The sequence below is a fragment of the Oncorhynchus nerka genome, linkage group LG19 (genome assembly GCF_034236695.1).
Source record: "Oncorhynchus nerka isolate Pitt River linkage group LG19, Oner_Uvic_2.0, whole genome shotgun sequence".
NCBI classification, from domain to species: Eukaryota; Metazoa; Chordata; class Actinopteri; order Salmoniformes; family Salmonidae; genus Oncorhynchus; species Oncorhynchus nerka.
In genome coordinates, this window is record NC_088414.1 from 14005070 (window position 1) to 14026621 (window position 21552).

Genomic DNA, 21552 nt, shown 5'->3' on the forward strand with positions numbered 1-21552 from the left:
AACCAAACAGCATGCGCTGGTATAATCTAGGTTAAATCCTCCTCCACTGTACCGAATGGATAAACACGCACAATGTTTCATTATAGTACAGAAGGCTACAGTGCATTACGTTTCCTCCCCCAAGCACAGTAACACACATTGGCATAATCCACAGTACAGTAGAGTACAGTAGGCATTGTGCATACTACTAAGAAGAATGGGGGTGTGGGTGTTACAAACACACTGTCTAGAGAAAATGACACAGTATCACCCAATATGGGGCACACACACACACGCGCACACGCACGCACACACACACACACACTGGTCTAATCCTTGTTAAGTCCTATGAGCACCCCCTGTCTGTCTGTGTGTTGGTTAAATACTCTATGGAGGAGGAGGAGGAGGAAAGCCAAATGCATTTTGAAATGACATCTGGCCATGAGAGACAGGCAGGGTAAAAGCAAGAGAGAAAATGAAGGAGAGCGGGGGAAGAGATAGATCTGCCTGGCAACAGAGCAGACACCAGGGGAGAGTAGTAGGGGGTTGTGGTGAAGAGAGAGAGAGAGAGCGACAGTGAACGAGCAGACATGCTGTAGTGTTTTTACCACATCCATGATTCGTTCATTCCTTTTTTTTTTTCAAACACATCCCATGCGTGGCATTTCAATGCTAGTACTGCCGAGGAGGAACACGTGGATGTCTCACTGGCAGAGTTAGGCCCACATGGTAGCCTAATAATGACCTTTGCTACTGTCAATGGCCATAACAGTTGTTGTACCAGCATTATTAATATTGCCTCTATTATATTGCCGCAGTAGCTTAGTCGTTGAAGAGGCAGCGGTCGTTTCGTATCCCCCCCCCCCGCCATTGACCATTAATATTAATGACCACGACGTCGCAGGGGTTCTGTTGATATTCTAGTGTTTCTATTGACCTTCATTGTGCTCACCATGTGCGACCTGACCTCCATTCCCCAAATGAGAGGGTTAATGGTCCAAACATCAGCATAGTAAACAGCACACCAGGCATGAGTGAGAAGGCCTAGCTACAATATAGCAGGGTCCAAACACACCAGGAAAGTCGTGAAGAGGGGCACGCCAAGAGAGCATCCTGACCGGTTGCATCACCGCCTGGTATGGCAACTGCTCGGCATTCTGCTGTAAGGCGGCTGCAGTGGGTAGTGCGTATGGCCCAGTACATCACTGCGGCCATGCGTCCTGCCATCGCAGGACCTATGTACTAGGCGGTGTCAGAGGAAGGCCCCAAAAAGAATTGTCAAAGACGCAAGTCATAGACTGTTCTCTCTGCTACCGCACGGCAAGCGCTATCAGAGCGCCAAGTCTAGGTCCAAAAGGCCCTTTAACAGCTTCTAACCCCCAAGCCATAAGGCTGCTGAACAATTCATCAAATGGCCACCCGGACTATTTACATTGACACACCGCCTCTTTGTTTTTACACTGCTGCTACTCGCTGTTTATTATCTATGCATAGTCACTTTACACCTACCTACATGTACAAATGACCTCAACTAACCTGGACCCCTGTATATAGCCTCGTTATTTTATTGTGTTAGTTTTTATAAATGTTTTTACTTTAGTTTATTTAGTAAATATTTTCTTAACTCTGTTTCTTCAACTGCATTGTTGGTTAAGGGCTTGTAAAGTAACTGCATTGTTGGATAAGGGCTTGTAAAGTAACTGCATTGTTGGATAAGGGCTTGTAAAGTAACTGCATTGTTGGTTAAGGGCTTGTAAAGTAACTGCATTGTTGGTTAAGGGCTTGTAAAGTAACTGCATTGTTGGTTAAGGGCTTGTAAAGTAACTGCATTGTTGGTTAAGGGCTTGTAAAGTAACTGCATTGTTGGTTAAGGGCTTGTAAAGTAACTGCATTGTTGGTTAAGGGCTTGTAAAGTAACTGCATTGTTGGTTAAGGGCTTGTAAAGTAACCAAATTCTTAGTTAAGGGCTTGTAAAGTAACTGCATTGTTGGATAAGGGCTTGTAAAGTAACTGTATTGTTGGTTAAGGGCTTGTAAAGTAACTGTATTGTTGGTTAAGGGCTTATAAAGTAACTGCATTGTTGGTTAAGGGCTTGTAAAGTAAGCATTTCACGGTATATTCTACACCTGTTGTACTTGGCGCATGTGACAAATAGCATTTGATTTGATCTATGCTCTTTACAAGGAGCACATGTGCTCCGAAGTTGAAAGATGTAGATGCACACAAATTCATTTAGGAGCACAATGAAAAAATATTTGAAGTAATAAAGCTAGAATCCTTCATTTTTCGAGGTGTACTGGTGCTCCTAAAAAAATAAAAAGGTTCCAGGTCGCACAGCCAAATATTTAGGTGCGTATGCGAGTAAAATGGTGGCCGAGTGGAGCCCTGATGTGACTCACCATTCGCTGCCTGGCTGCTGTGCAGCACGCCTCATTGCTTCCTGATTCACTCTGCATCTGTCTGCTGAAGTCTTATTGGCTTGTGTGGTGTGTTGCCGTTTCTAGGTGGATTCTTCTAATTGGTTTACCTGTTTTTATTGGCTGTCTGGTAGAGTCTACTGTACATACACTGAGTGTACAAAACACCTGCTCTTTCCATGACAATGACTGACCAGGTGAATCCTGGTGAAATCTATGATATCTTATCGATTGTTACATCCACTTCAATCATTGTAGATGAAGGGGAGGAGACAGGTTAAATAATATTTTTTTTAGGCCTTGAGACAATTGAGACATGGATTGTGTATGTGTGCCATTCAGAGGGGGAATGGGCAAGACAAAATATTTAAGTGCCTTTTGAACGGGGTATGGTAGTAGGTGCTAGGCGCACCGGTTTGAGTGTGTCAAGAATTGCAAAACTGCTGTTTTTTTCTTGCTCAACAGTTTCCCGTGTGTATCAAGAATAGTCCACCACCCAAAGGACCTCCAGAAAACTTGAAACAACTGTGGGAAGTATTGGAGTCAACATGGGCCAGCATCCCTGTGAAAACCTTGTAGAGTCCATGCCACGATCAATTGAGGCTGTTCTGAGGGCAAAAAGGGCTGCAACTCAATATTAGGAAGGTGTTCCTAATGTTTTGTACACTCAGTGTAGATTGAGTAACCTACTGTGTGTGCGTGCATGTGCGGAGTGCGTGCATGTGACTGTTATTAAACTGTGTGACATATAGCAGGTACAGAGCGATAACCAGAAATAGGCGGCGGAGTTGAGCCGACTATCGCTAGCAAACAGAGAGAGAGAGAGAGGCTGACAGAGAGAAAGAGACAGGGGAAATGAAGGAGACAGAGTGAGGGTTAAAGAGAGAAAGGAAGGAAGCGAGAGAGACAGAGATTTTGTCCTGGCCAGGTCACGTGGTCTGGAAATCTTCCGGCCCTAACCATAACCCCCCCTTTTTCAGCATTCTACTAGTGCTGGCCTGTTCTATTCTACTCACTCGTCTCATGCATCTTCTTGGTGACTGATTGTGTATTTGCACTCCTGTTGCCATAAGCATTATTACTGGAACAGGGGGATGGATGTGGGGAGGGCGATGGCGTAAAGCACTCTGGCAGATTGAACAGTAGTGGATGATCCATTGGCACAGTGACATGGACATCAGTAATGGAGGAGGCATTAGGGTATTTCAGCCCGCCTGCTGTCCTATTGTATCAACCCAATGGGATAGTATACACATGCTTAAAATAGTGGAAAGAATCCAACATATTGTTACCCAGTACTGAAATAACAGACTACGGTTCTTCTCTCCTCACAGGAATCTATCAAAGAAGTATCAACCCAAGAAGAACTCAAAAGAGGAGGAGGAGAACAAGTGAGTTTGAGACTTTGCAATGCGACCATTGCAAATCATTGATAGTTGTTTTTTCTTCAATGAATGACACGACTTGAGCATGTTGTCATGACCCATCAATTGCTGTGTCAGCCCCTCCTCCTCTGACATCACTTTCTTTGACCTCTGACCTGTCAGGTACACGTCATGCCGGGCCTTCCTGTCGACACTGAATGAGCTGAACGACTACGCAGGTCAGCACGAAGTCATCGCTGAGAACCTGACCTCTCAGATCATCACAGAACTCTTGCGGTACCTCACGGAACTCAAGGCTGAGAGGAAATCGGTGAGACCACACTTCCTTTTTATATTCTGATGCCCTCCGTGTACTGTATATTATTTTCTATTCTGTTCGACTCTATTATTTTATACGGTATGTGATATCTATCTTCTATTTATTTGTACCCATCCATTGATCCGTCCATCCATCTCTCTGGTCTGTCTCTCAGTAGACTGGTCTGTCTCTCAGTAGACTGGTCTGTCTCAGTAGACTGTTGGTCAGTGAAGAGGCGACTCCGGGATGCTGACCTTCTAGGCAGTGTTGAAAAGAAAAATCCATATCTCAGACTGGTCAATAAAAATAAAAGATTAAGATGGGCAAAAGAACACATACACTGGACAGATATATGCCTTTATCTTTGCAGCTCTGCCTAGAAGGCCAGCATCCCGGAGTCGCCTCTTCACTGTTGACGTTGAGACTGGTGTTTTGCGGGTACTATTTAATGAAGCTGCCAGTTGAGGACTTGTGAGGCGACTGTTTCTCAAACTAGACACTCTACTGTACTTGTCCTCTTGCTCAGTTGTGCACCGGGGCCTCCCACTCCTCTTTCTATTCTGGTTAGAGCCAGTTTGTGCTGTTCTGTGAAGGGAGTAGTACACAGCGTCGTACAAGATCTTCAGTTTCTTAGCAATTTGTCGCATGGAATAGCCTTAATTTTTTAGAACAAGAATAGACTGACGAATTTCAGTCTAAAAAAGGCCAGTTTTATTGCTTCTTTAATCAGGACAACAGTTTTCAGCTGTGCTAACATAATAGCAAAAGGGTTTTCTAATTGTCAATTAGCCATTTAAAATGATAAACTTGGATTAGCTAACACAATGTGCCATTGGAACACAGGAGTGACGGTTGCTGATAATGGGCCTCTGTACGCCTATGTAGATATTCCATAAAAAATCTGCCGTTTCCAGTTCCAATAGTCATTTACAACATTAACAATGTCTACACTGTATTTCTTTCAAAAACAAGGACATTTCTAAGAGACCCCAAACTTTTGAACGGTAGTGTACATATGAAATGTGTAAAACAGCATGTAAACATTATTAAAGTGACTTGTGTTCCATTATTAAAGTGACCAGTGATTCTATGTCTATGTATATAAGGCAGCAGCCTCTAAGGTGCCTGGTTGAGTAACCGGGTGGTACCCGGCTAGTGATGGCTATTTAACAGTCTGATGGCCTTGAGATAGAAGCTGTTTTTCAGATGTCCTTGATTATCTTTTTCGCCCTCCTGTGACATTGGGTGCTGTAGGTGTCCTGGAGGGCAGTCAGTGTGCCCCCGGTGATGGGTTGGGCAGACCGCACCACCCTCTGGAGAGCCCTGCAGTTGCGGGTTGTGCAGTTGCCGTACCATGCGGTGATACATCCCGACAGGATGCTCTCAATTGTGCATTTATAGACGTTTGTGAGGGTCTTAGGGGCCAAGGGGGAATATACACTGCTGTGACTATAACCGAAGAGAATTCTCTTGGGAGGTAATACGGTCAGCATCCCGACAGGATGCTCTCAATTGTGCATTTATAGAAGTTTGTGAGGGTCTTAGGGGCCAAGACAAATTTCTTCAGCCTCCTGAGGTTGATGAGGCGCTGTTGCGCCTCCTTCACCACACTGTGTGGGTGAACCATTTCAGATTGTCAGTGATACAGTGGGGCAAAAAAGTATTTAGTCAGCCACCAATTGTGCAAGTTCTCCCACTTAAAAAGATGAGAGAGGCCTGTAATTGTCATCATAGGTACACTTCAACTATGACAGACAAAATGAGATTTTTTTTCTCCAGAAAATCACATTGTCAGATTTTTTATGAATTTGCAAATTATGGTGGAAAATAAGTATTTGGTCAATAACAAAAGTTTATCTCAATGCTTTGTTATATACCCTTTGTTGGCAATGACAGAGGTCAAACGTTTTCTGTAAGTCTTCACAAGATTTTTACACACTGTTGCTGGTATTTTGGCCCATTCCTCCATGCAGATCTCCTCTAGAGCAGTGACATTTTGGGGCTGTTGCTGAGCAACACGGACTTTCAACTCCCTCCAAAGCCTTTCTATGGGGTTGAGATCTGGAGACTGGCTAGGCCACTCCAGGACCTTGAAATGCTTCTTACGAAGCCACTCCTTCATTGCCCGGGCGGTGTGTTTGGGATCATTATCATGCTGAAAGACCCAGGCACATTTAATCTTCAATGCCCTTGCTGATGGAAGGAGGTTTTCACTCAAAATCTCACGATACATGGCCCCATTCATTCTTTCCTTTACACGGATCAGTCGTCCTGGTCCCTTTGCAGAAAAACAGCCCCAAAGCATGATGTTTCCACCCCCATGCTTCACAGTAGGTATGGTGTTCTTTGGATGCAACTCAGCATTCTTTGTCCTCCAAACACGACGAGTTGAGATTTTACCAAAAAGTTCTATTTTGGTTTCATCTCACCATATGACATTCTCCCAATCTTCTTCTGGATCATCCAAATGCTCTCTAGCAAACTTCAGTCGGGCCTGGACATGTACTGGCTTAAGCAGGGGGACACGTCTGGCACTGCAGGATTTGAGTCCCTGGCGGCGTAGTGTGTTACTGATGGTAGGCTTTGTTATTTTGGTCCCAGCTCTCTGCAGGTCATTCACTAGGTCCCCCCGTGTGGTTCTGGGATTTTTGCTCACCGTTCTTGTGATCATTTTGACCCCACGGGGTGAGATCTTGCGTGGAGCCCCAGATCGAGGGAGATTATCAGTGGTCTTGTATGTCTTCCATTTCCTAATAATTGCTCCCACAGTTGATTTCTTCAAACCAAGCTGCTTACCTATTGCAGATTCAGTCTTCCCAGCCTGGTGCAGGTCTACAATTTTGTTTCTGGTGTCCTTTGACAGCTCTTTGGTCTTGGCCATAGTGGAGTTTGGAGTGTGACTGTTTGAGGTTGTGGACAGGTGTCTTTTTTACTGATAACAAGTTCAAACAGGTGCCATTAATACAGGTAACGAGTGCAGGACAGAGGAGCCTCTTAAAGAAGAAGTTACAGGTCTGTGAGAGCCAGAAATCTTGCTTGTTTGTAGGTGACCAAATACTTATTTTCCACCATATTTGGAAATAAATTCATAAAAATCCTACAATGTGATTTTCTGGATTTTTTTTCTCATTTTGTCTGTCATAGTTGAAGTCTACCTATGATGAAAATGACAGGCCTCTCTCGTCTTTTTAAGTGGGAGAACTTGCACAATTGGTGGCTGACTAAATACTTTTTTGCCCCACTGTATATAGGCCGAGGACCTTGAAGCTTTTTACCTTCTCCACTGCGGTCCCATTGATGTGGACAGAGGCGTGCTACCTCTGCTGTTTCCTGAAGCCCACGATCAACTCCTTCGTTTTGTTGACGTTGAGCGAGAGGTTATTTGCCTGGCACCACTCCGCCAAGGCCCTCACCTCCTCCCTGTAGGCTGTCTCGTCATTGTTGGTAATCAGGCCTACTACCGTTGTGTCGTCTGCAAACTTGAAGATTGAGTTGGAGGAGTGCGTGGCCATGTTGTCATGGGTGAACAGAGAGTACAGGAGAGGGCTGAGCACACACCCTTGTGGAGCCCCTGTGTTAAGGATCAGTGAAGTGGAGGTGTTGTTTCCTACCTTCACCACCTGAGGGCAACGGTTCACCATCTATGCATAGTTTCTGGTTTGGGTAGGTTTTAATATTCAACGCGGGAACAACATGCCCTATACACTTCCTGTTGAACTCAGTCACCGTGTCCATGTATATGTCAATGTTAATCTCAGAGGCTACCCAGAACATATCCCAGTCAGCATGATCAAAATAAACTTGAAGCATGGATTCCGATTGGTCAGATCAGTGTTGAGTAGATCTTAGCACAGGTACTTACTGCTGGAGTTTCTGCCTATAGGAAGGTAGGAGCAAAATGGAGTCGTGATCTGATTGGCCGAAGGGAGGGCGGCGGAGGGCTTTGTAAGCATCCCGTAAGGGGGAGTTACATTGGTCAAGTGTTTTAGCAGCGTAGGTACTACAGCCAATGTGTTATAGAACTTCGGTAGCATTTTCCTCAAATTTGCATTGTTAAAATCCCCAGCTACAATAAATTCAGGCCTGTTTCAGTGTATTTCCTTGAGGGCCGTCCTGGTATTGGCTTGAGGGGGAATATACACTGCTGTGACTATAACCGAAGAGAATTCTCTTGGGAGGTAATACGGTCAGCATTTGATCGTGAGGTATTCTAGGTCAGGTGAACAAAAGTACTTTAGTTTCTGTATGTTATCACAATCACACCATGACTAGTTAATCATGAAACATACACCAAAGCCTTTCTTCTTCTTGGAGAGTTCTTTATGCCTGTCTGCGCGATGTACTGAGAACCCAGCTGACAGTTTTTCCGGAGAGAGCCATGATTCCGTGAAATAGAGTATGTTACAGACGTCTCTGGAAGGATTACCTCACCCTGAGCTCGACTACTTTATTGTCCAGAGACTGGACATTACGGAAATATATACTCGGAAGTGGTGGATGGTGTGCACGCCTCCTGAGTCGGACTAGAAATCCACTCCTAATACCTCAGCCTCTGGGATAAGTTCAATTGCCCTGGGGGGTATAGACAAAGGATCCAATTCGGGAAAGTTGTATTCCTGGTCGTAATGCTGGTGAGTTACCGCCGCTCTGATATCGAAAAGTTATTTCCAGCTGTATGTAATAACACAAAAAAACATTCTGGGCTAATAATGTAAGATATAACACACACAAAAAACAAAATACTGCAAAGTTGCTTTGGAGCTAGAAGCAGGGCTGCCGTGTCTGTTGGCGCCATCTTATCGGGTTGTCTATTGGTCTATGTTTGTGGTCAATCTTGCTCTTCTACACTACTTACCCATAACCATACAGTTTATTTTATAGACAGTAAAACTTTCAAGCTTTATCCAGAAACCCAGACACACTTGCCCACAGGAAAGAGAGAGAGCGAGGCCTATCCCGTCCGCTTGCCCTATCCTGTAGACTGAGGTCAAAATTGTGTCAAGATACTGTAGATACACAGCCAGCCGCCCAAAGACTGGCCATTGGGCCAACACATGACTCCTATGGCTGTGTCCCAAATGGCACCCTATTCCCTATATAGGGCACTACTTTTGACCAAAGAGAATAGGTACCATTAGGGTTGCAGCCTATGACTTATATGGAACAAATCTTAGACTCATATATCATTTAGATGATATTTTTCTCTTATAAACTCCCTTTTAACACATTTGTCCTTCCCATTGTAAACATGCATTAACACAGTAGTAATATATTAGTTAGGATTCAAGGAAAACAAAATAGAGGCCACCTTTTAGACATTAGTTTTGGTCAGAGGCAAGGAGAAACTACTCAACTAGAAAAAGAGCAGTTTGTCAGAAAAACTGTCACGGCCCATCATGTCACAGAAGCTCTGCCAGGGAATACATCAGAGTTGAAAACTGTAAAGAGCTGCAGGGCGTCAGTGGCTGACATGACCTTTCCCACTGACCTCTTTAAGCATGTGTCTACACACCACACAGTCAAGGACAAGACACTGTATGCCCTCCCTCTTGAGCTTCCCTTAAAAGACCACAGCAGGAAAACAAGGAACCCTGAAGGACTATTGATTCAGACATTTTTTTCCTAAAGCTCAGTTAGAACAACATAGAGATTGCGAACACAGAGTTGGGGATTTCCAGGGAGCTCTTCTAAACATCTCTTGAGTTTGTTTGAAGAAGAATCCTCAGGCCCTCAGGGTTTGCCCCGGTCTGTAGGCTTTGGGTCTGGTTTGGTCTAGCCGGGCTCGGCTCGGCCTGGGTCTGGCCTCAGGTCTGGGTCTCTGTCTGTCTATTGTCTTGTGTTTGGCCCCGCTCCCAAAGGATTGGCCCTCATGCACTAGAAATGTTCCCCTCAGACTGCATGCAGGATGCTATTGCAACCGACCGGCACACTCGCGCACACCCTCCTTTTCCGCCTCCTCCGTCTCTCTGCTTTTCCCAGGGCAGTTTGCTCTCTTTTCTTATTCACCTCTCTTTTTTACAGTCTTTAATTTCTTACACATACACACTCGTCACCTGGTAGTCCGTCATCCATCTTCCTGATCAATTTAATAACGTTTGGCTACAATCACAATGTTGCCTTGAGGACTGCCAGCTAGCCTCGTATCTAACTCTAAACCAACAAATGCCCACATCCAGCGATAGTAGCCTCTCTGTAAGCCAACATTGAAGGGGCTTTTAAAAAAAATTGGTTTTAAGGACAGTAAATTGTTTTTATCTGCATGATAGAGATGACTGATGTAACGTCTGCTTCCAAGTCACACTCTCAAACACAAAGATCCCCTGAACTCGGCTCACTTTCCAGCCCACTTTCCAGCTCACACTCTCAAACACATACAGATGAAGTCGGAAGTTTACATACACTTAGGTTAGAGTCGTTAACCTGTTTTTCAACCACTCCACAAATTTCTTGTTGACAAACTATAGTTTTGGCAAGTCGGTTAGGACATCTACTTTGAGCATGACACAAGTCATTTTTCCAACAATTGTTTACAGACAGATTATTTATATTATAATTCACAGTATCACAATTCCAGTGGGTCAGAAGTTTACATATGCTAAGTTGACTGTGCCTTTAAACAGCTTGGAAAATTCCAGAAAATTATATCATGGCTTTAGAAGCTTCTGATAGGCTAATTGACATCATTTGAGTCAATTGGAGGTGTACCTGTGGATGTATTTCAAGGCCTACCTTCAAATTCAGTGCCTCTTCGCTTGACATCATGGGAAAATCAAAAGAAATCATCCAAGATCTCAGAAAGAAATGGTAGACATCCACAAGTCTAGTTCATCCTTGGGAGCAATTTCCAAACGCCTAAAGGCACCACGTTCATCTGTACAAACAATAGTAAGCAAGTATAAACACCATGGGACCACACAGCTGTCAGACCGCTAAGGAAGGAGACGCGTTCTGTCTCCTAGAGATGAACGTACTTCGGTGCGAAAAGTGCAAATCAATCCCAGAACAACAGCAAAGGACCTTGTGAATATAGTGGAGGAAACAGACACAAAAGTATCTATATCCACAGTAAAACGAGTCCTACATCGACGTAACCTGAAAGGCCGCTCAGCAGGGAAGAAGCCACTGCTCCAAAAACGCCATAAAAAAGCCAGACTACGGTTTACAACCGCACATGGGGACAAAGATTGTACTTTTGGGAGAAATGTCCTCTGGTCTGATGAAACAAAAATAGAACTGTTTGGCCATAATGACCATCGCTATGTTTGGAGGAAAAAGGGTGAGGCTTGCAAGCCGAAGAACACCATCCCAACTGTGACGCACGGGGGTGGCAGCAACATGTTGTGGGGGTGCTTTGCTGCAGGAGGGACTGGTGCACTTCACAAAATAGATGGCATTATGAGGGAACAAAATTATGTGGATATATTGAAGCAAAATCTCAAGACATCAGTCAGGAAGTTAAAGCTTGGTCGCAAATGGTTCTTCCAAATGGACAATGACCCCAAGCATACTTCCAGAATTATGGCAAAATGGCTTAAGGACAACAAAGTCAAGGTATTAGAGTGGCCATCACAAAGCCCTGACCTCAATCCGATAGAAAATTTGTAGGCAGAACTGAAAATGTGTGTGCGAGCAAGGATCCTACAAACCTGACTCCGTTACACCAGCTCTGTCAGGAGGAATGGGCCAAAATTCACCCAACTTATTGTGGGAAGTGTGTGGGAGGCTACCTGAAATGTTTGACCAAAGTTAAACCATTTAAAGGCAATGCTACCAAATACTGGGGGAATGTAAACTTCTGACCCACTGGAAATGTGATGAAAGAAATAAAAGCTGAAATAAATCAACTATTATTCTGACATTTCACATTCTTAAAATAAAGTGGTGAACCTAACTGACCTAAGACAGGGAATTTCTACTACGATTAACTGTCAGGAATTGTGAAAAACTGAGTTTAAAATGACTACTTAAAATGACTACTTCAACTGCAGATCCCCTGAACGCAGCTCACTCTCCAGATCCCAATCACCTGAATTCTGATCACCTGTTCACACACCTGTATATCATTTACACACACTATTCAGTTCAGTTCCTTTGCACCCCATCATTATGAGGTATTGTTTTTTGAGTGTTGTTAAACGTTCTATTCAGAGCTCTGTTTATATCCAAATTAGTCCTCACGTGTATCATAGTTTTTAACAACGCCTTTTTGCCTGTCCCCCTGCCTGTCGTCAACCTCTTGCCTGATCTCACAGACTACGTTATTAGCCCTTTTCCCTGCCTGTACTGACACCTTTATGGAGCCCCTGTGTATGACCTTCTGCCTCTCCCCGGACCCAACTACCTGCCTCCTCCTGTGGTCCTTTGCAAATAAACACCTGCTGCACCCTGCGCTTGAAGCCAGCACTCTGTCTCCCATCGTATTCATTCCGACTGACTCTGTTCTCCAGTATTCAGCTACAGTTTCTTATTATTCCCTCTGTAACTAACCCTAAGTCAGTCAAACCCTGGTTTATTGGCCCATAGAGACACTGTCTGGGGCTCGATTCTGGCCCTTTGCTCAATGTTGTCCTTATTTCCTTATTGGTAAGAATACCACAGCATTTGGAAGTGGTTGTTTGTTGTGCTACCAGGTTGTTAGCTTTTTTTGTGGAGTGCTGTAACCTGGTGGTCAGTCTGTTTTTAGCTCTGTCTAGCAGCCAACTTCCTCGTCGTCGTTGTCATGCCAAACACGCAGCAGAAACCGACTGGAACAGGTTGTTGTACAGAGCACCTGTGTTGTGACGGTGTTGTTGAAAATAGAACGTTACGTCTGTGCATGTCGATAACACGCGAAGCCCGAGAGCTACACATGCTTATTCATAATTTATGAGCGTATCTGTTTACTAGTTTGCTTGTAGTAACATAGCATTGGCTATATGAAACATCAGAAGAAGCAGTCTAGAATAGAAATAGGTGGCCTTCATCAGAGAGACCCTCTACGCTAAGCGTGTGGCCCAGAGTAAGTAGCCTAATATGTATAGATACTGGACTGTTATTTAGCAGTGAGAGAACGGGAGTAAGTTCTGCCTCTCTTTTAATCTTTTGGACACATGCAAGCATTAACACAGTCATCAGTATCTACTGTAGCCATTTGTTTTGCTGTAGAAACAGACCGATATCTGCAGACATAGACTGACAGAGGGATTATAGGATGGCTGAGTCAGTCTTGTCTACGGATGTCCCTTCTGGGGGCTTACAGTGACCTACTGGCCTTTCAGTGGGTCAGCACAGCGCAGGTGTAATCGATCTACAGCACAGAATGATAGGAGCATTAAATGAATACCTTAACCTCCATTAATTCCACAGTTATGGAGCTGGGTTTTGGACTGGAACCCCCCACCTCCTCTCCCCTCTCCCTCCCTGCCTCCCTCCCCCTCCTCTTCATCCTCCCATTTCTCCATGTTTGAACCCTCAGAATGCCCAGCTCTGGGGGACAGGGGGAGGTGGGGAAGGGGGCAGACGATGTGAGAGGGCGGTCAGTCCTCCTCCTTCCCAGATGCTTCTGAGCTTATGGTATATGGCAGTCTCTCCGCTGGGAGTCAGGCCAGGTGGGTCTGGTTTATGTAAGTGGCTGTATCCCTCTTTTTGGTCTTAGTGCTGTAGTAGGCCCCCAGAGGTAAGAAGAGTCACTGCCGCCTGAAAGTAGGTGCTGCACATATACACACTTTTACATACAATTAGGCTAAATACATACATTGAAATATGTGTTCATTGAGTCATGTAGAGTGGGAGATTTGAGTGACACATTTGAGTGAAGCATGCTGGTCTAGAACATTAATGCTGCCATAAAAACACAGCACAGTCCATATCCAAGGGTGGATGAGGCTAGCCAGATGACAACACATGGTGTGTATAGAGCAGGCAGGGTTAATATGGGATGAGACGGCTAAGTCTCTGAGGCCTTAGTACAGTTGCTGAGTTTATGCTGAGGAATCATTAAGATGGTCACTCAGCAACAACACACAGCCTGCCCTGAGTAGCAGACCTGGGTTCAAATACTCTTTCAGGTATTTCAATTAGTCTTCAATACATTTCAAAACAGGTTTATTCAGATAGCCTTTATTTGAGAAAAACAAGTAGTTGAGTATTAGAATGCATTTGGAAAAACACTTGGAAAGTATTTTAAAATAGTAAAATGCTCTGACTCAAATATACTCCCATACTTTTAACCCAGGTATTTGAAAATAGTATTTTAAACCGTTTTTGAAAAATACATTCAAGTACAATTTTTTTATAAAAAAAATATAAAAAAACATTCAAAGACTCAAATAAAAGTACTTATTTTGGGCTGTGTATTTGAAAATACTCAATACACAGAACAAAGTATTTAAATAACAAATACTCAAATACACATGTATTTGAACACAGGTCTGCTGACTGTCCTCTATGGACCTCCATGCGCTGCCCCGCTCAGAAGGCTTTAGCTGCATGCTGTAGCCTAATAAGGGCCTGGAAAGACCTTGTAACGTTAAACGCTGTTAAACACTGTTAAACGCTGTCGAGAGCATCTGGGATTGCTGATTAGTTGGACTACTTGTAGATGTCATGATGGACGTCTGAATGGTATTTTCATGTATTTCTGTGTTGTTATATGAAGCAAACATGCTGGCAGTAGCGCTGGGATTAGATGATTAGTAAGTACGCTTGTAGAGGTCTTGATAATGGGTCTCTGATGATTTTATCAAATTAATTGCCTGATCTGTTTAGGCCTATTTTGAAAAAAACAACAACATTGCTCTAGTAGTGTGTTTGAGGATTAGGAGGTTGCCCAGAAGTTCTAACCAGACCACAATGTGACAACTGTCCACATTGGCCATAAAATATAAACAAAACCAACTGTTAGAGATGTGAAAAAACGATTGAAAGAATCGGTTGAAAAACTAAAAGGGAAAAACAAAAGGGTCATAAATGTCCTTGGCGAGCTTGGCGAGGGATACAGCTCTCATTCATCATGGGAAGAACGGTGCAGCTGAGTCGTTGAGAATGTTTCGTATCTGGAGCTGGTCTGGAGGCTGGGACGGTCTGCTTTGCTCTGCCTGTTACATTCCTCTCCCGTTTTGTGGAAAGATAAATGAAAACCAAAGAGAGGAGGTGGAAGAGGAGGGGAGCAGAAGGAGGATGAGGGGAGGGGAGGAGGAAGAGGTGGGGGGCCGAGGTCTCCTGTTCTCTCCCCCCAGACAGACCCAGACCCCAGTCATAAATGACCGCTCCTCACTGTGACTCTATACTGTCTGAAGTGTCCTTCAATGAGCTAAACACGAGGGTTAGTGTGTTTCAGCGTCTGTGCAGACACACTGGTGGATAAATTGTGGGTCTTTATATCCGCCAGTCAGAGTTAGTGTGTATGTGTGTCTTCGATACGGTTAGCTGCACTCGGGTCACTAATTCTCCAGACCTGACAGTGAAAAATGTGCACCCGCGCACTGATCATAATAGCTGGTGCCAGAGAGACACAGAGAACCCAATAATACACATCTGATCCTCTTGCCCGGTCCATCTATTCCACTCCAGTCCCACAGCTCCCACCATAATACATATCACTCAGAGAGAATGATGATTGGACTCATGTGCCTGGCATGGTGTGTGTGTGTATGTGTACACGTGAGAGAGAACCAGGGAGAGAGAGAGAGAGAGATAGAAAGAGTGTGTGTGTGTGTGTGTGTGTGAGAGAGACTTTTTAAAATCATTTTTAAATCCCCTTTATTGGGTCAAGACCGTACAGTGCTTGAATATTCAATCTGAAATCATGCACCACTGCGCTCATGTGTACCAGCCTGTGAAAAAAACAGCAGTTTGAGAGGGTTTAAGAGAACAACTCCAGATCCCACTCATTGCCCAATGTATAATCCTCCATTGGAGGTCAGCTGTCCATTTGTCGATTGGCCGCTTGTATAGCGATCACCAACAGCCTTTTGGGGAAGTGCCTGAACCAAACAACTCAGCCCACCTCATTGACTTCACCCCTTCCAGAGAATGTGCATTCACACCTGTTGTGTACATCACATTCTTTCCAACTGCCTTGAGCTCTCCAGTTCTGGGGTCATGAATGACAGCAGCAAACCCTCGCCCTCCTGCACTGCCCACGCAACATCAGCAGTGACATTCAGGGCGGGGAGGACTCACACTTGGCCCTCAGGCCACTGGTCAGAATGTGTGCTGTGGGACGCAAAACCTTGACAGATTGCTGGAAAGGACTCACAGACCACCTTTCTAATCTGCTTTAGCAGGCGGGATGATGACCGGTTTAGATATAAGATATGATCTTATATTCTACACACAACAATGCTACAAGGTCTACCATAAAAATAAAAATAAACTTTTTCAAATCTCTCTCTCTCTTTCTCTCGAACTGGCATAAAAAAAAAAACATTTCTAAGTTACCTCAAACCTTCGAACGATATTGTATATAAAATGGTTTATTTGGCCTCTGAAGAACTAAAGAGATTGTGTGGTTCAGGGGGTTCACTAATTTTTTGTAACGTGAGTCCTAAATGTTGGTGTGTGAGAGAGAGAGTCTTTTCTTTTCTGTACCAGGAGCATAGTGCACAATTCCTTTGTCTGGGAGAAGAACACGTGTCCAAGTAAAAGGCTACCAACTGAACCTGGCATCACATGAGACACTTCATCTTACCGATCTTTTCAAAATCTCTTCTACCTGACTTGGACTCAACCCGCATTCTTAATCATTATCCCAAAATCTAGACAACCAGCAAAGATTTTGGAGAAAGTCAAGAACATGGTCATTTAGACTGAGGGGAATACAAGCCAAAGTGCATGTTTGGAACATTAATCAGCCTATCAATAATGCATGTTTCTCTGCCAGTCTCCCGTCCTCTGAATGTGAGAGCCTTCAGCGCTTCAGGTCATTGACCTGTTGAAATGCCAGCGGGCTCCTTGGCAGCCCCAAGCCCCGGCAGTTAACATGTTGCTGTTCTGAAGAGTGGAGGAGAGGGGAAGGAGAAGGGGAGGCTATGTGAGAGGGGAGATAAGAGGTGTGTTCCCTTCCCCTGGTGTGGACCATACGTTCTGGATGGACCGGGGCCAAGTGGATCACTGCAAGGCAGTCCAGTCATTTTAAATGGCCAGATAGACTGGCAGACACTGAGAAGCACTGTCTGTAGACTATGTTGCCCATACAGATGCACATGTACAATCTTAGGGGAAAAAAGGTGCTATCTAGAACCTAAAAGGGTTATTTGGCTGTCCCCATAGGATAACCCTTTGAAGACCTCCTTTTGGTTCCAGGTAGAACCCTTTTGGTTCCATGTAGAACTCTTCCCATAGAGGAACCCTTGGAACCTTTTTTTGTTTTGTTTTAAAAGTGTAGTATATGTTCTCATCAGACTAGACCTGCAGCATCTTTATTGCAGATGGGTCTGAATCAGAAACACGAGGCAGACTCTTTTTGTTTTAGATGGTGCCCATGCCTCGTAAAGATGTCCAGGTCAGAATCATACACTTAGAAAACTCGTTTTACTTTAGACTCGCTAATGTTTTCATATGGCGTCCATGCATCGTATCGCCATATATCTCTGCCACATACTGTAGGACTATATATTCCATCACAGCCCTCCGTACTACAGTACTGAAGCATTGGTTGTTCTCAAGAGTAGCTTGTTTGGGGAGGAGTGTTAGTGTCTCAGTTTGTGTCCCATATGGCACCCTATGAGCCCTGGTCAAAAGAAGTGTACTATATAAATGGAATAGGGCGTAATTTGGAACACAGCCTCAGTGTGGTTTGTTTATCTTTGATGGGATGGAAGAAGGGTTGATTTGAAACGACATGGAGAGTTGGCCGTCTTCCCCCTAAAACACAGTCTCCGTTGCCTTTGCTTTCGTAAACTTCCCTCAGAAATGTTGTCATGGAGAAACAAATATTTGCTTCACGGAGAGAGTTGGACATTAACAATGTCACTTGATCCAGTCCTTTCAGTGTCCTGTGTCTTGTGAAATGACTTGCCGCCTGTGTGGCGACCTGAGGAAGTAAATATTATTCTGTCAGTTATGATACATTTACAAACATGTTACCTTTTAAAGCGGAGTTTGGGGAGCGACCCTTTAGTATATTTTCAGTTAAAGAGCTGAGACACTTGACTACACCACTGGACTCCCCAATGCATTTTAAAGGGTAGGAAGCATGTAACACCACAGTGTGGTCAAAGATGTATTAACTTAGTTGTAGTCACGATCTGGTTACCTGTACGTACAAACATAGTTACCTTTTTGGGTTGTTACAAATTTATACAACGGGTGGCTGTAATCCTGAATGCTGATTGGTTAAAACCGCATTCCAGCCCGTGTCTATTCCACAAGTTACCACCGGCTAAATCTTTGAGGTTAAAATGCCTATTTACTCTGTTCCATCTGACTGCGCAATCCACTGTCCGATCAGCCCAGCCAGGCAATTTATAAACTTGATCTCCACTATAAAAAGCATCTTGTCACGTCTACTCCCGCTCCCCCTCTCCAGCCCTCGATGTTGCCAGTTTACTCATTATTACGCACACCTGCCACCGTCGTTACGCGCACCTGCACCTCATGAGACTCACCTGGACTCCATCACCTTGGTTCTTTCCCCAGGTGTTATTGATTCTGTTTCTTTGTTTCATGTCTGTACGCTACTCGGGTTTCTTGTTTTGTTCCGGTATTTACTAAATTCACTCCCTGTTCTTGCTTCCCCATTCTTAGCGTACACTTTACACATCTAGACATTTTCTCACAATTCTTTTAGACTAAGATTTAGTTTTCAACAGCGGAGATTTGTATAAACCTTGCTGTCTGTCTCTCTGACATTTGCAACATTGTTTCAATATTCAAAATCTCCACCTGTCCCATAGTTATGAACGTGTCGGGAGTTGGGAGTCGGGACGAGACAGACAGACTGACAGACAGGCAGGCAGGCAGGCAGCATCTCTCAACCAGTTGAAATCATGAATCAGTTGGCCACATTTTTATGGATATATACAAAGATATGTCAATTGAAAAAAGGTCAAACTAAACTAAGTGCAGCTAGTTTGCAGTCTTTCCAGCTTCAGTTTGAAGTGATTGTGTTAGCTGTGTTGTTGGCTAGCTCCTCTGAACAACAGTGTCCTGACGAGAGAGCACATTTTCTATCCCAGGCGAAATCGCGCCTCATTAGCTCATTGTTATGGATGTATCCAAATAAATGTCACCTGAAAACAGCTTAAAACAATCGCAAATGCAACTACTGTTGTTATTCTGGCTGCGCTGTTTGACGTGACTGTAAATTAGCCGTAGTTGGCTATCTAGCAAGAAAGAGATAAGAACGCTCCCAGCCAGTATGGCAATGGAACATCTAGAACAAACGACTGGGTCGCATCCATAGATACAGGTCAAAGAAACTGCATTGGGACTTTTGATGTGTATCCTAATACAAATCCATATGTTACATGTGGTTACATTTATGCTACATACCCTTTAAAGTGGCTCACACCATTGTGTGGGTGATCCATTCCCTTTAAGAACTAAAGGACTTCCTCTGAAACAGTTTGAGGACTTCTTCCTTTGACAGCTTCCCCAAAGATAGTCATGGTTTTACCAGTGAGATAGGGAAGTGAGAATTGAGATTCCCAAGGTCAACCCAGTTCATTCATAAAGCCTAGACATTGATAGACATGTACTGTAACTATTTAATTGGGGAGACGTTAATTCTTTGTTAATTTCTTGTCATGTGTGTTTGTATGTGTGTTTGTGTGTGCGTGTGTAAGTACGTGTGTCTGTATGTGTGTGTGTGCGCGTGTTTGTTGTTTGCGACATGCATGCATTTGTACCTGTTGACGTGTGTGTGTGTGTGTGTGTGTGTGTGTGTGTGTGTGTGTGCTGAGTACAAGAGTTACTGGCAGAGGCCATTTAGATTAGAAGCACTGACACGTCACTGAAATACAATCGCTGGGATTTTCATTCTGTGTAATAGCCTGTGTCCTTTATTGAACGCCTGGGGTAGATATTCAACACAGCTACTGAGGCTGAGACCAGCACAGACTGGTGCCTGCTGGGGATAGCTCTCTTTCATTCGTTGTTGATTTCAACTGCTTCAGGAGCGATATATTATTAGACTTTTATAACTGAGAACGCAGATTGTCCGTTTATTAGTCGTTCTTTTTAACATGTTCAATGACAATCCAGAGAAGAAGTACTCGCTTTTTTATATACCAGTATACATTTTTTTCCACTAAGAGGGCTGCAGAGAAACGTGCTCTGTCTTTTGGCCACGTGTGGTCTCAGTCATCTCCTTCTCTCCTTCTTTCCCTGGAGGGGGGAGGCCAAGTGGGGCCTGTTAGAAAAACACCCAGCGTGTTTACTGAGCGTGCCCAGACCAACAGCTGCCATGTCCTCCGTGCGCAATATGCCATGCTTGGCAAGGCTGGCACTGGCAGCCATCTTAGAATATCTCTCTCTGTATCAATCTCTATCTGTGTTTGTCTGGGTATGTCTATGTCCTATCCTGCTGCCCTTTTATATCTCCCTGTCTTTCCTGTCAATGCCAACATTTTCTGTCTCACTATCTTTCCTTTTCCCCCTCCATTTCTTTTTCTTTTCTCCCTCGCTCTCTTTCTCCCCCCCCTCTCTAAATCCCTCTCTCTCTCTCTCCCCCCCCCCTCTCTCTCTCTCTCACACACAGACACACACACACAAACATAGAGACACACACACCGTCCATGGTCATGCCTCAGTACAGCCTAATTGTTTTCTGGGCTCTGGCCACCCGTGTTACATTGGGGGGAGGGGGGGTGAAGATGGGTGTCCTATCCCCAGGCATGGTAATCATCAGTAGCTTGCTCTCACCTACCTGTAATATGTCACTAGTGTCAGAGCATGTGGCTCTGCAGTGCAACACTCTATACTCTATACTCCCAGACAAACACACCTCGTTCAACTCATTGAGGGCTTGATGATTGGTTGACAAGTTGAATCAGGTGTGCTTGTTGTCCATGGTTACAATACAAAATGTGTACTGTTGGGTGTACTGGAGGACCAGGGGTTGGGAAACACTGCTCTAATTTATCAACCAGCTTCTGTTTTGTTCTGCATTTTTAAAGTAACATTATGTTGGATGTTGTAATGAGAATCTCCTGGTGTTTCACGGCATGCGTCCTGACAGAAACGTCAACCACCCCTCATTTCATCTGCCTTCCTTCTCTTTCATCAAGGGCAAACTCGGCGTTTCTGTCCCTCTATTTCTTTACCCCCCTCCCTTGATTTCTTGATCTACTGCCCTTGTAGATATGATTTATAAGCAGACATTGTAATAATAATAATAACAATCTATCTTTCTCTCTCTCTCTCTCTCTCTCTCTCTCTCTTTCTCTCTCTCTCTCTCTCTCTCTCTCTCTCTCTCTCTCGCTCTCTCTCTCTCGCTCTCTCTCTCTCTCTCTCTCTCTCTCTCTCTCTCTCTCGCGCTCTCTCTCTCTCT

At 44.2% G+C, this 21552-nt stretch overlaps 1 protein-coding gene across 1 annotated transcript in view; it reads left to right on the forward strand.

Annotated features, from left to right (window-relative positions):
- The window catches only part of LOC115101082 (formin-binding protein 1-like), a 98584-nt gene that overhangs the window by 48685 nt on the left and 28347 nt on the right, over positions 1–21552 (forward strand). Inside the window, 2 exon segments of the mRNA XM_065004738.1 lie at positions 3731–3787; positions 3944–4091. Of these exon segments, the coding sequence (XP_064860810.1) occupies positions 3731–3787; positions 3944–4091 (205 nt within the window).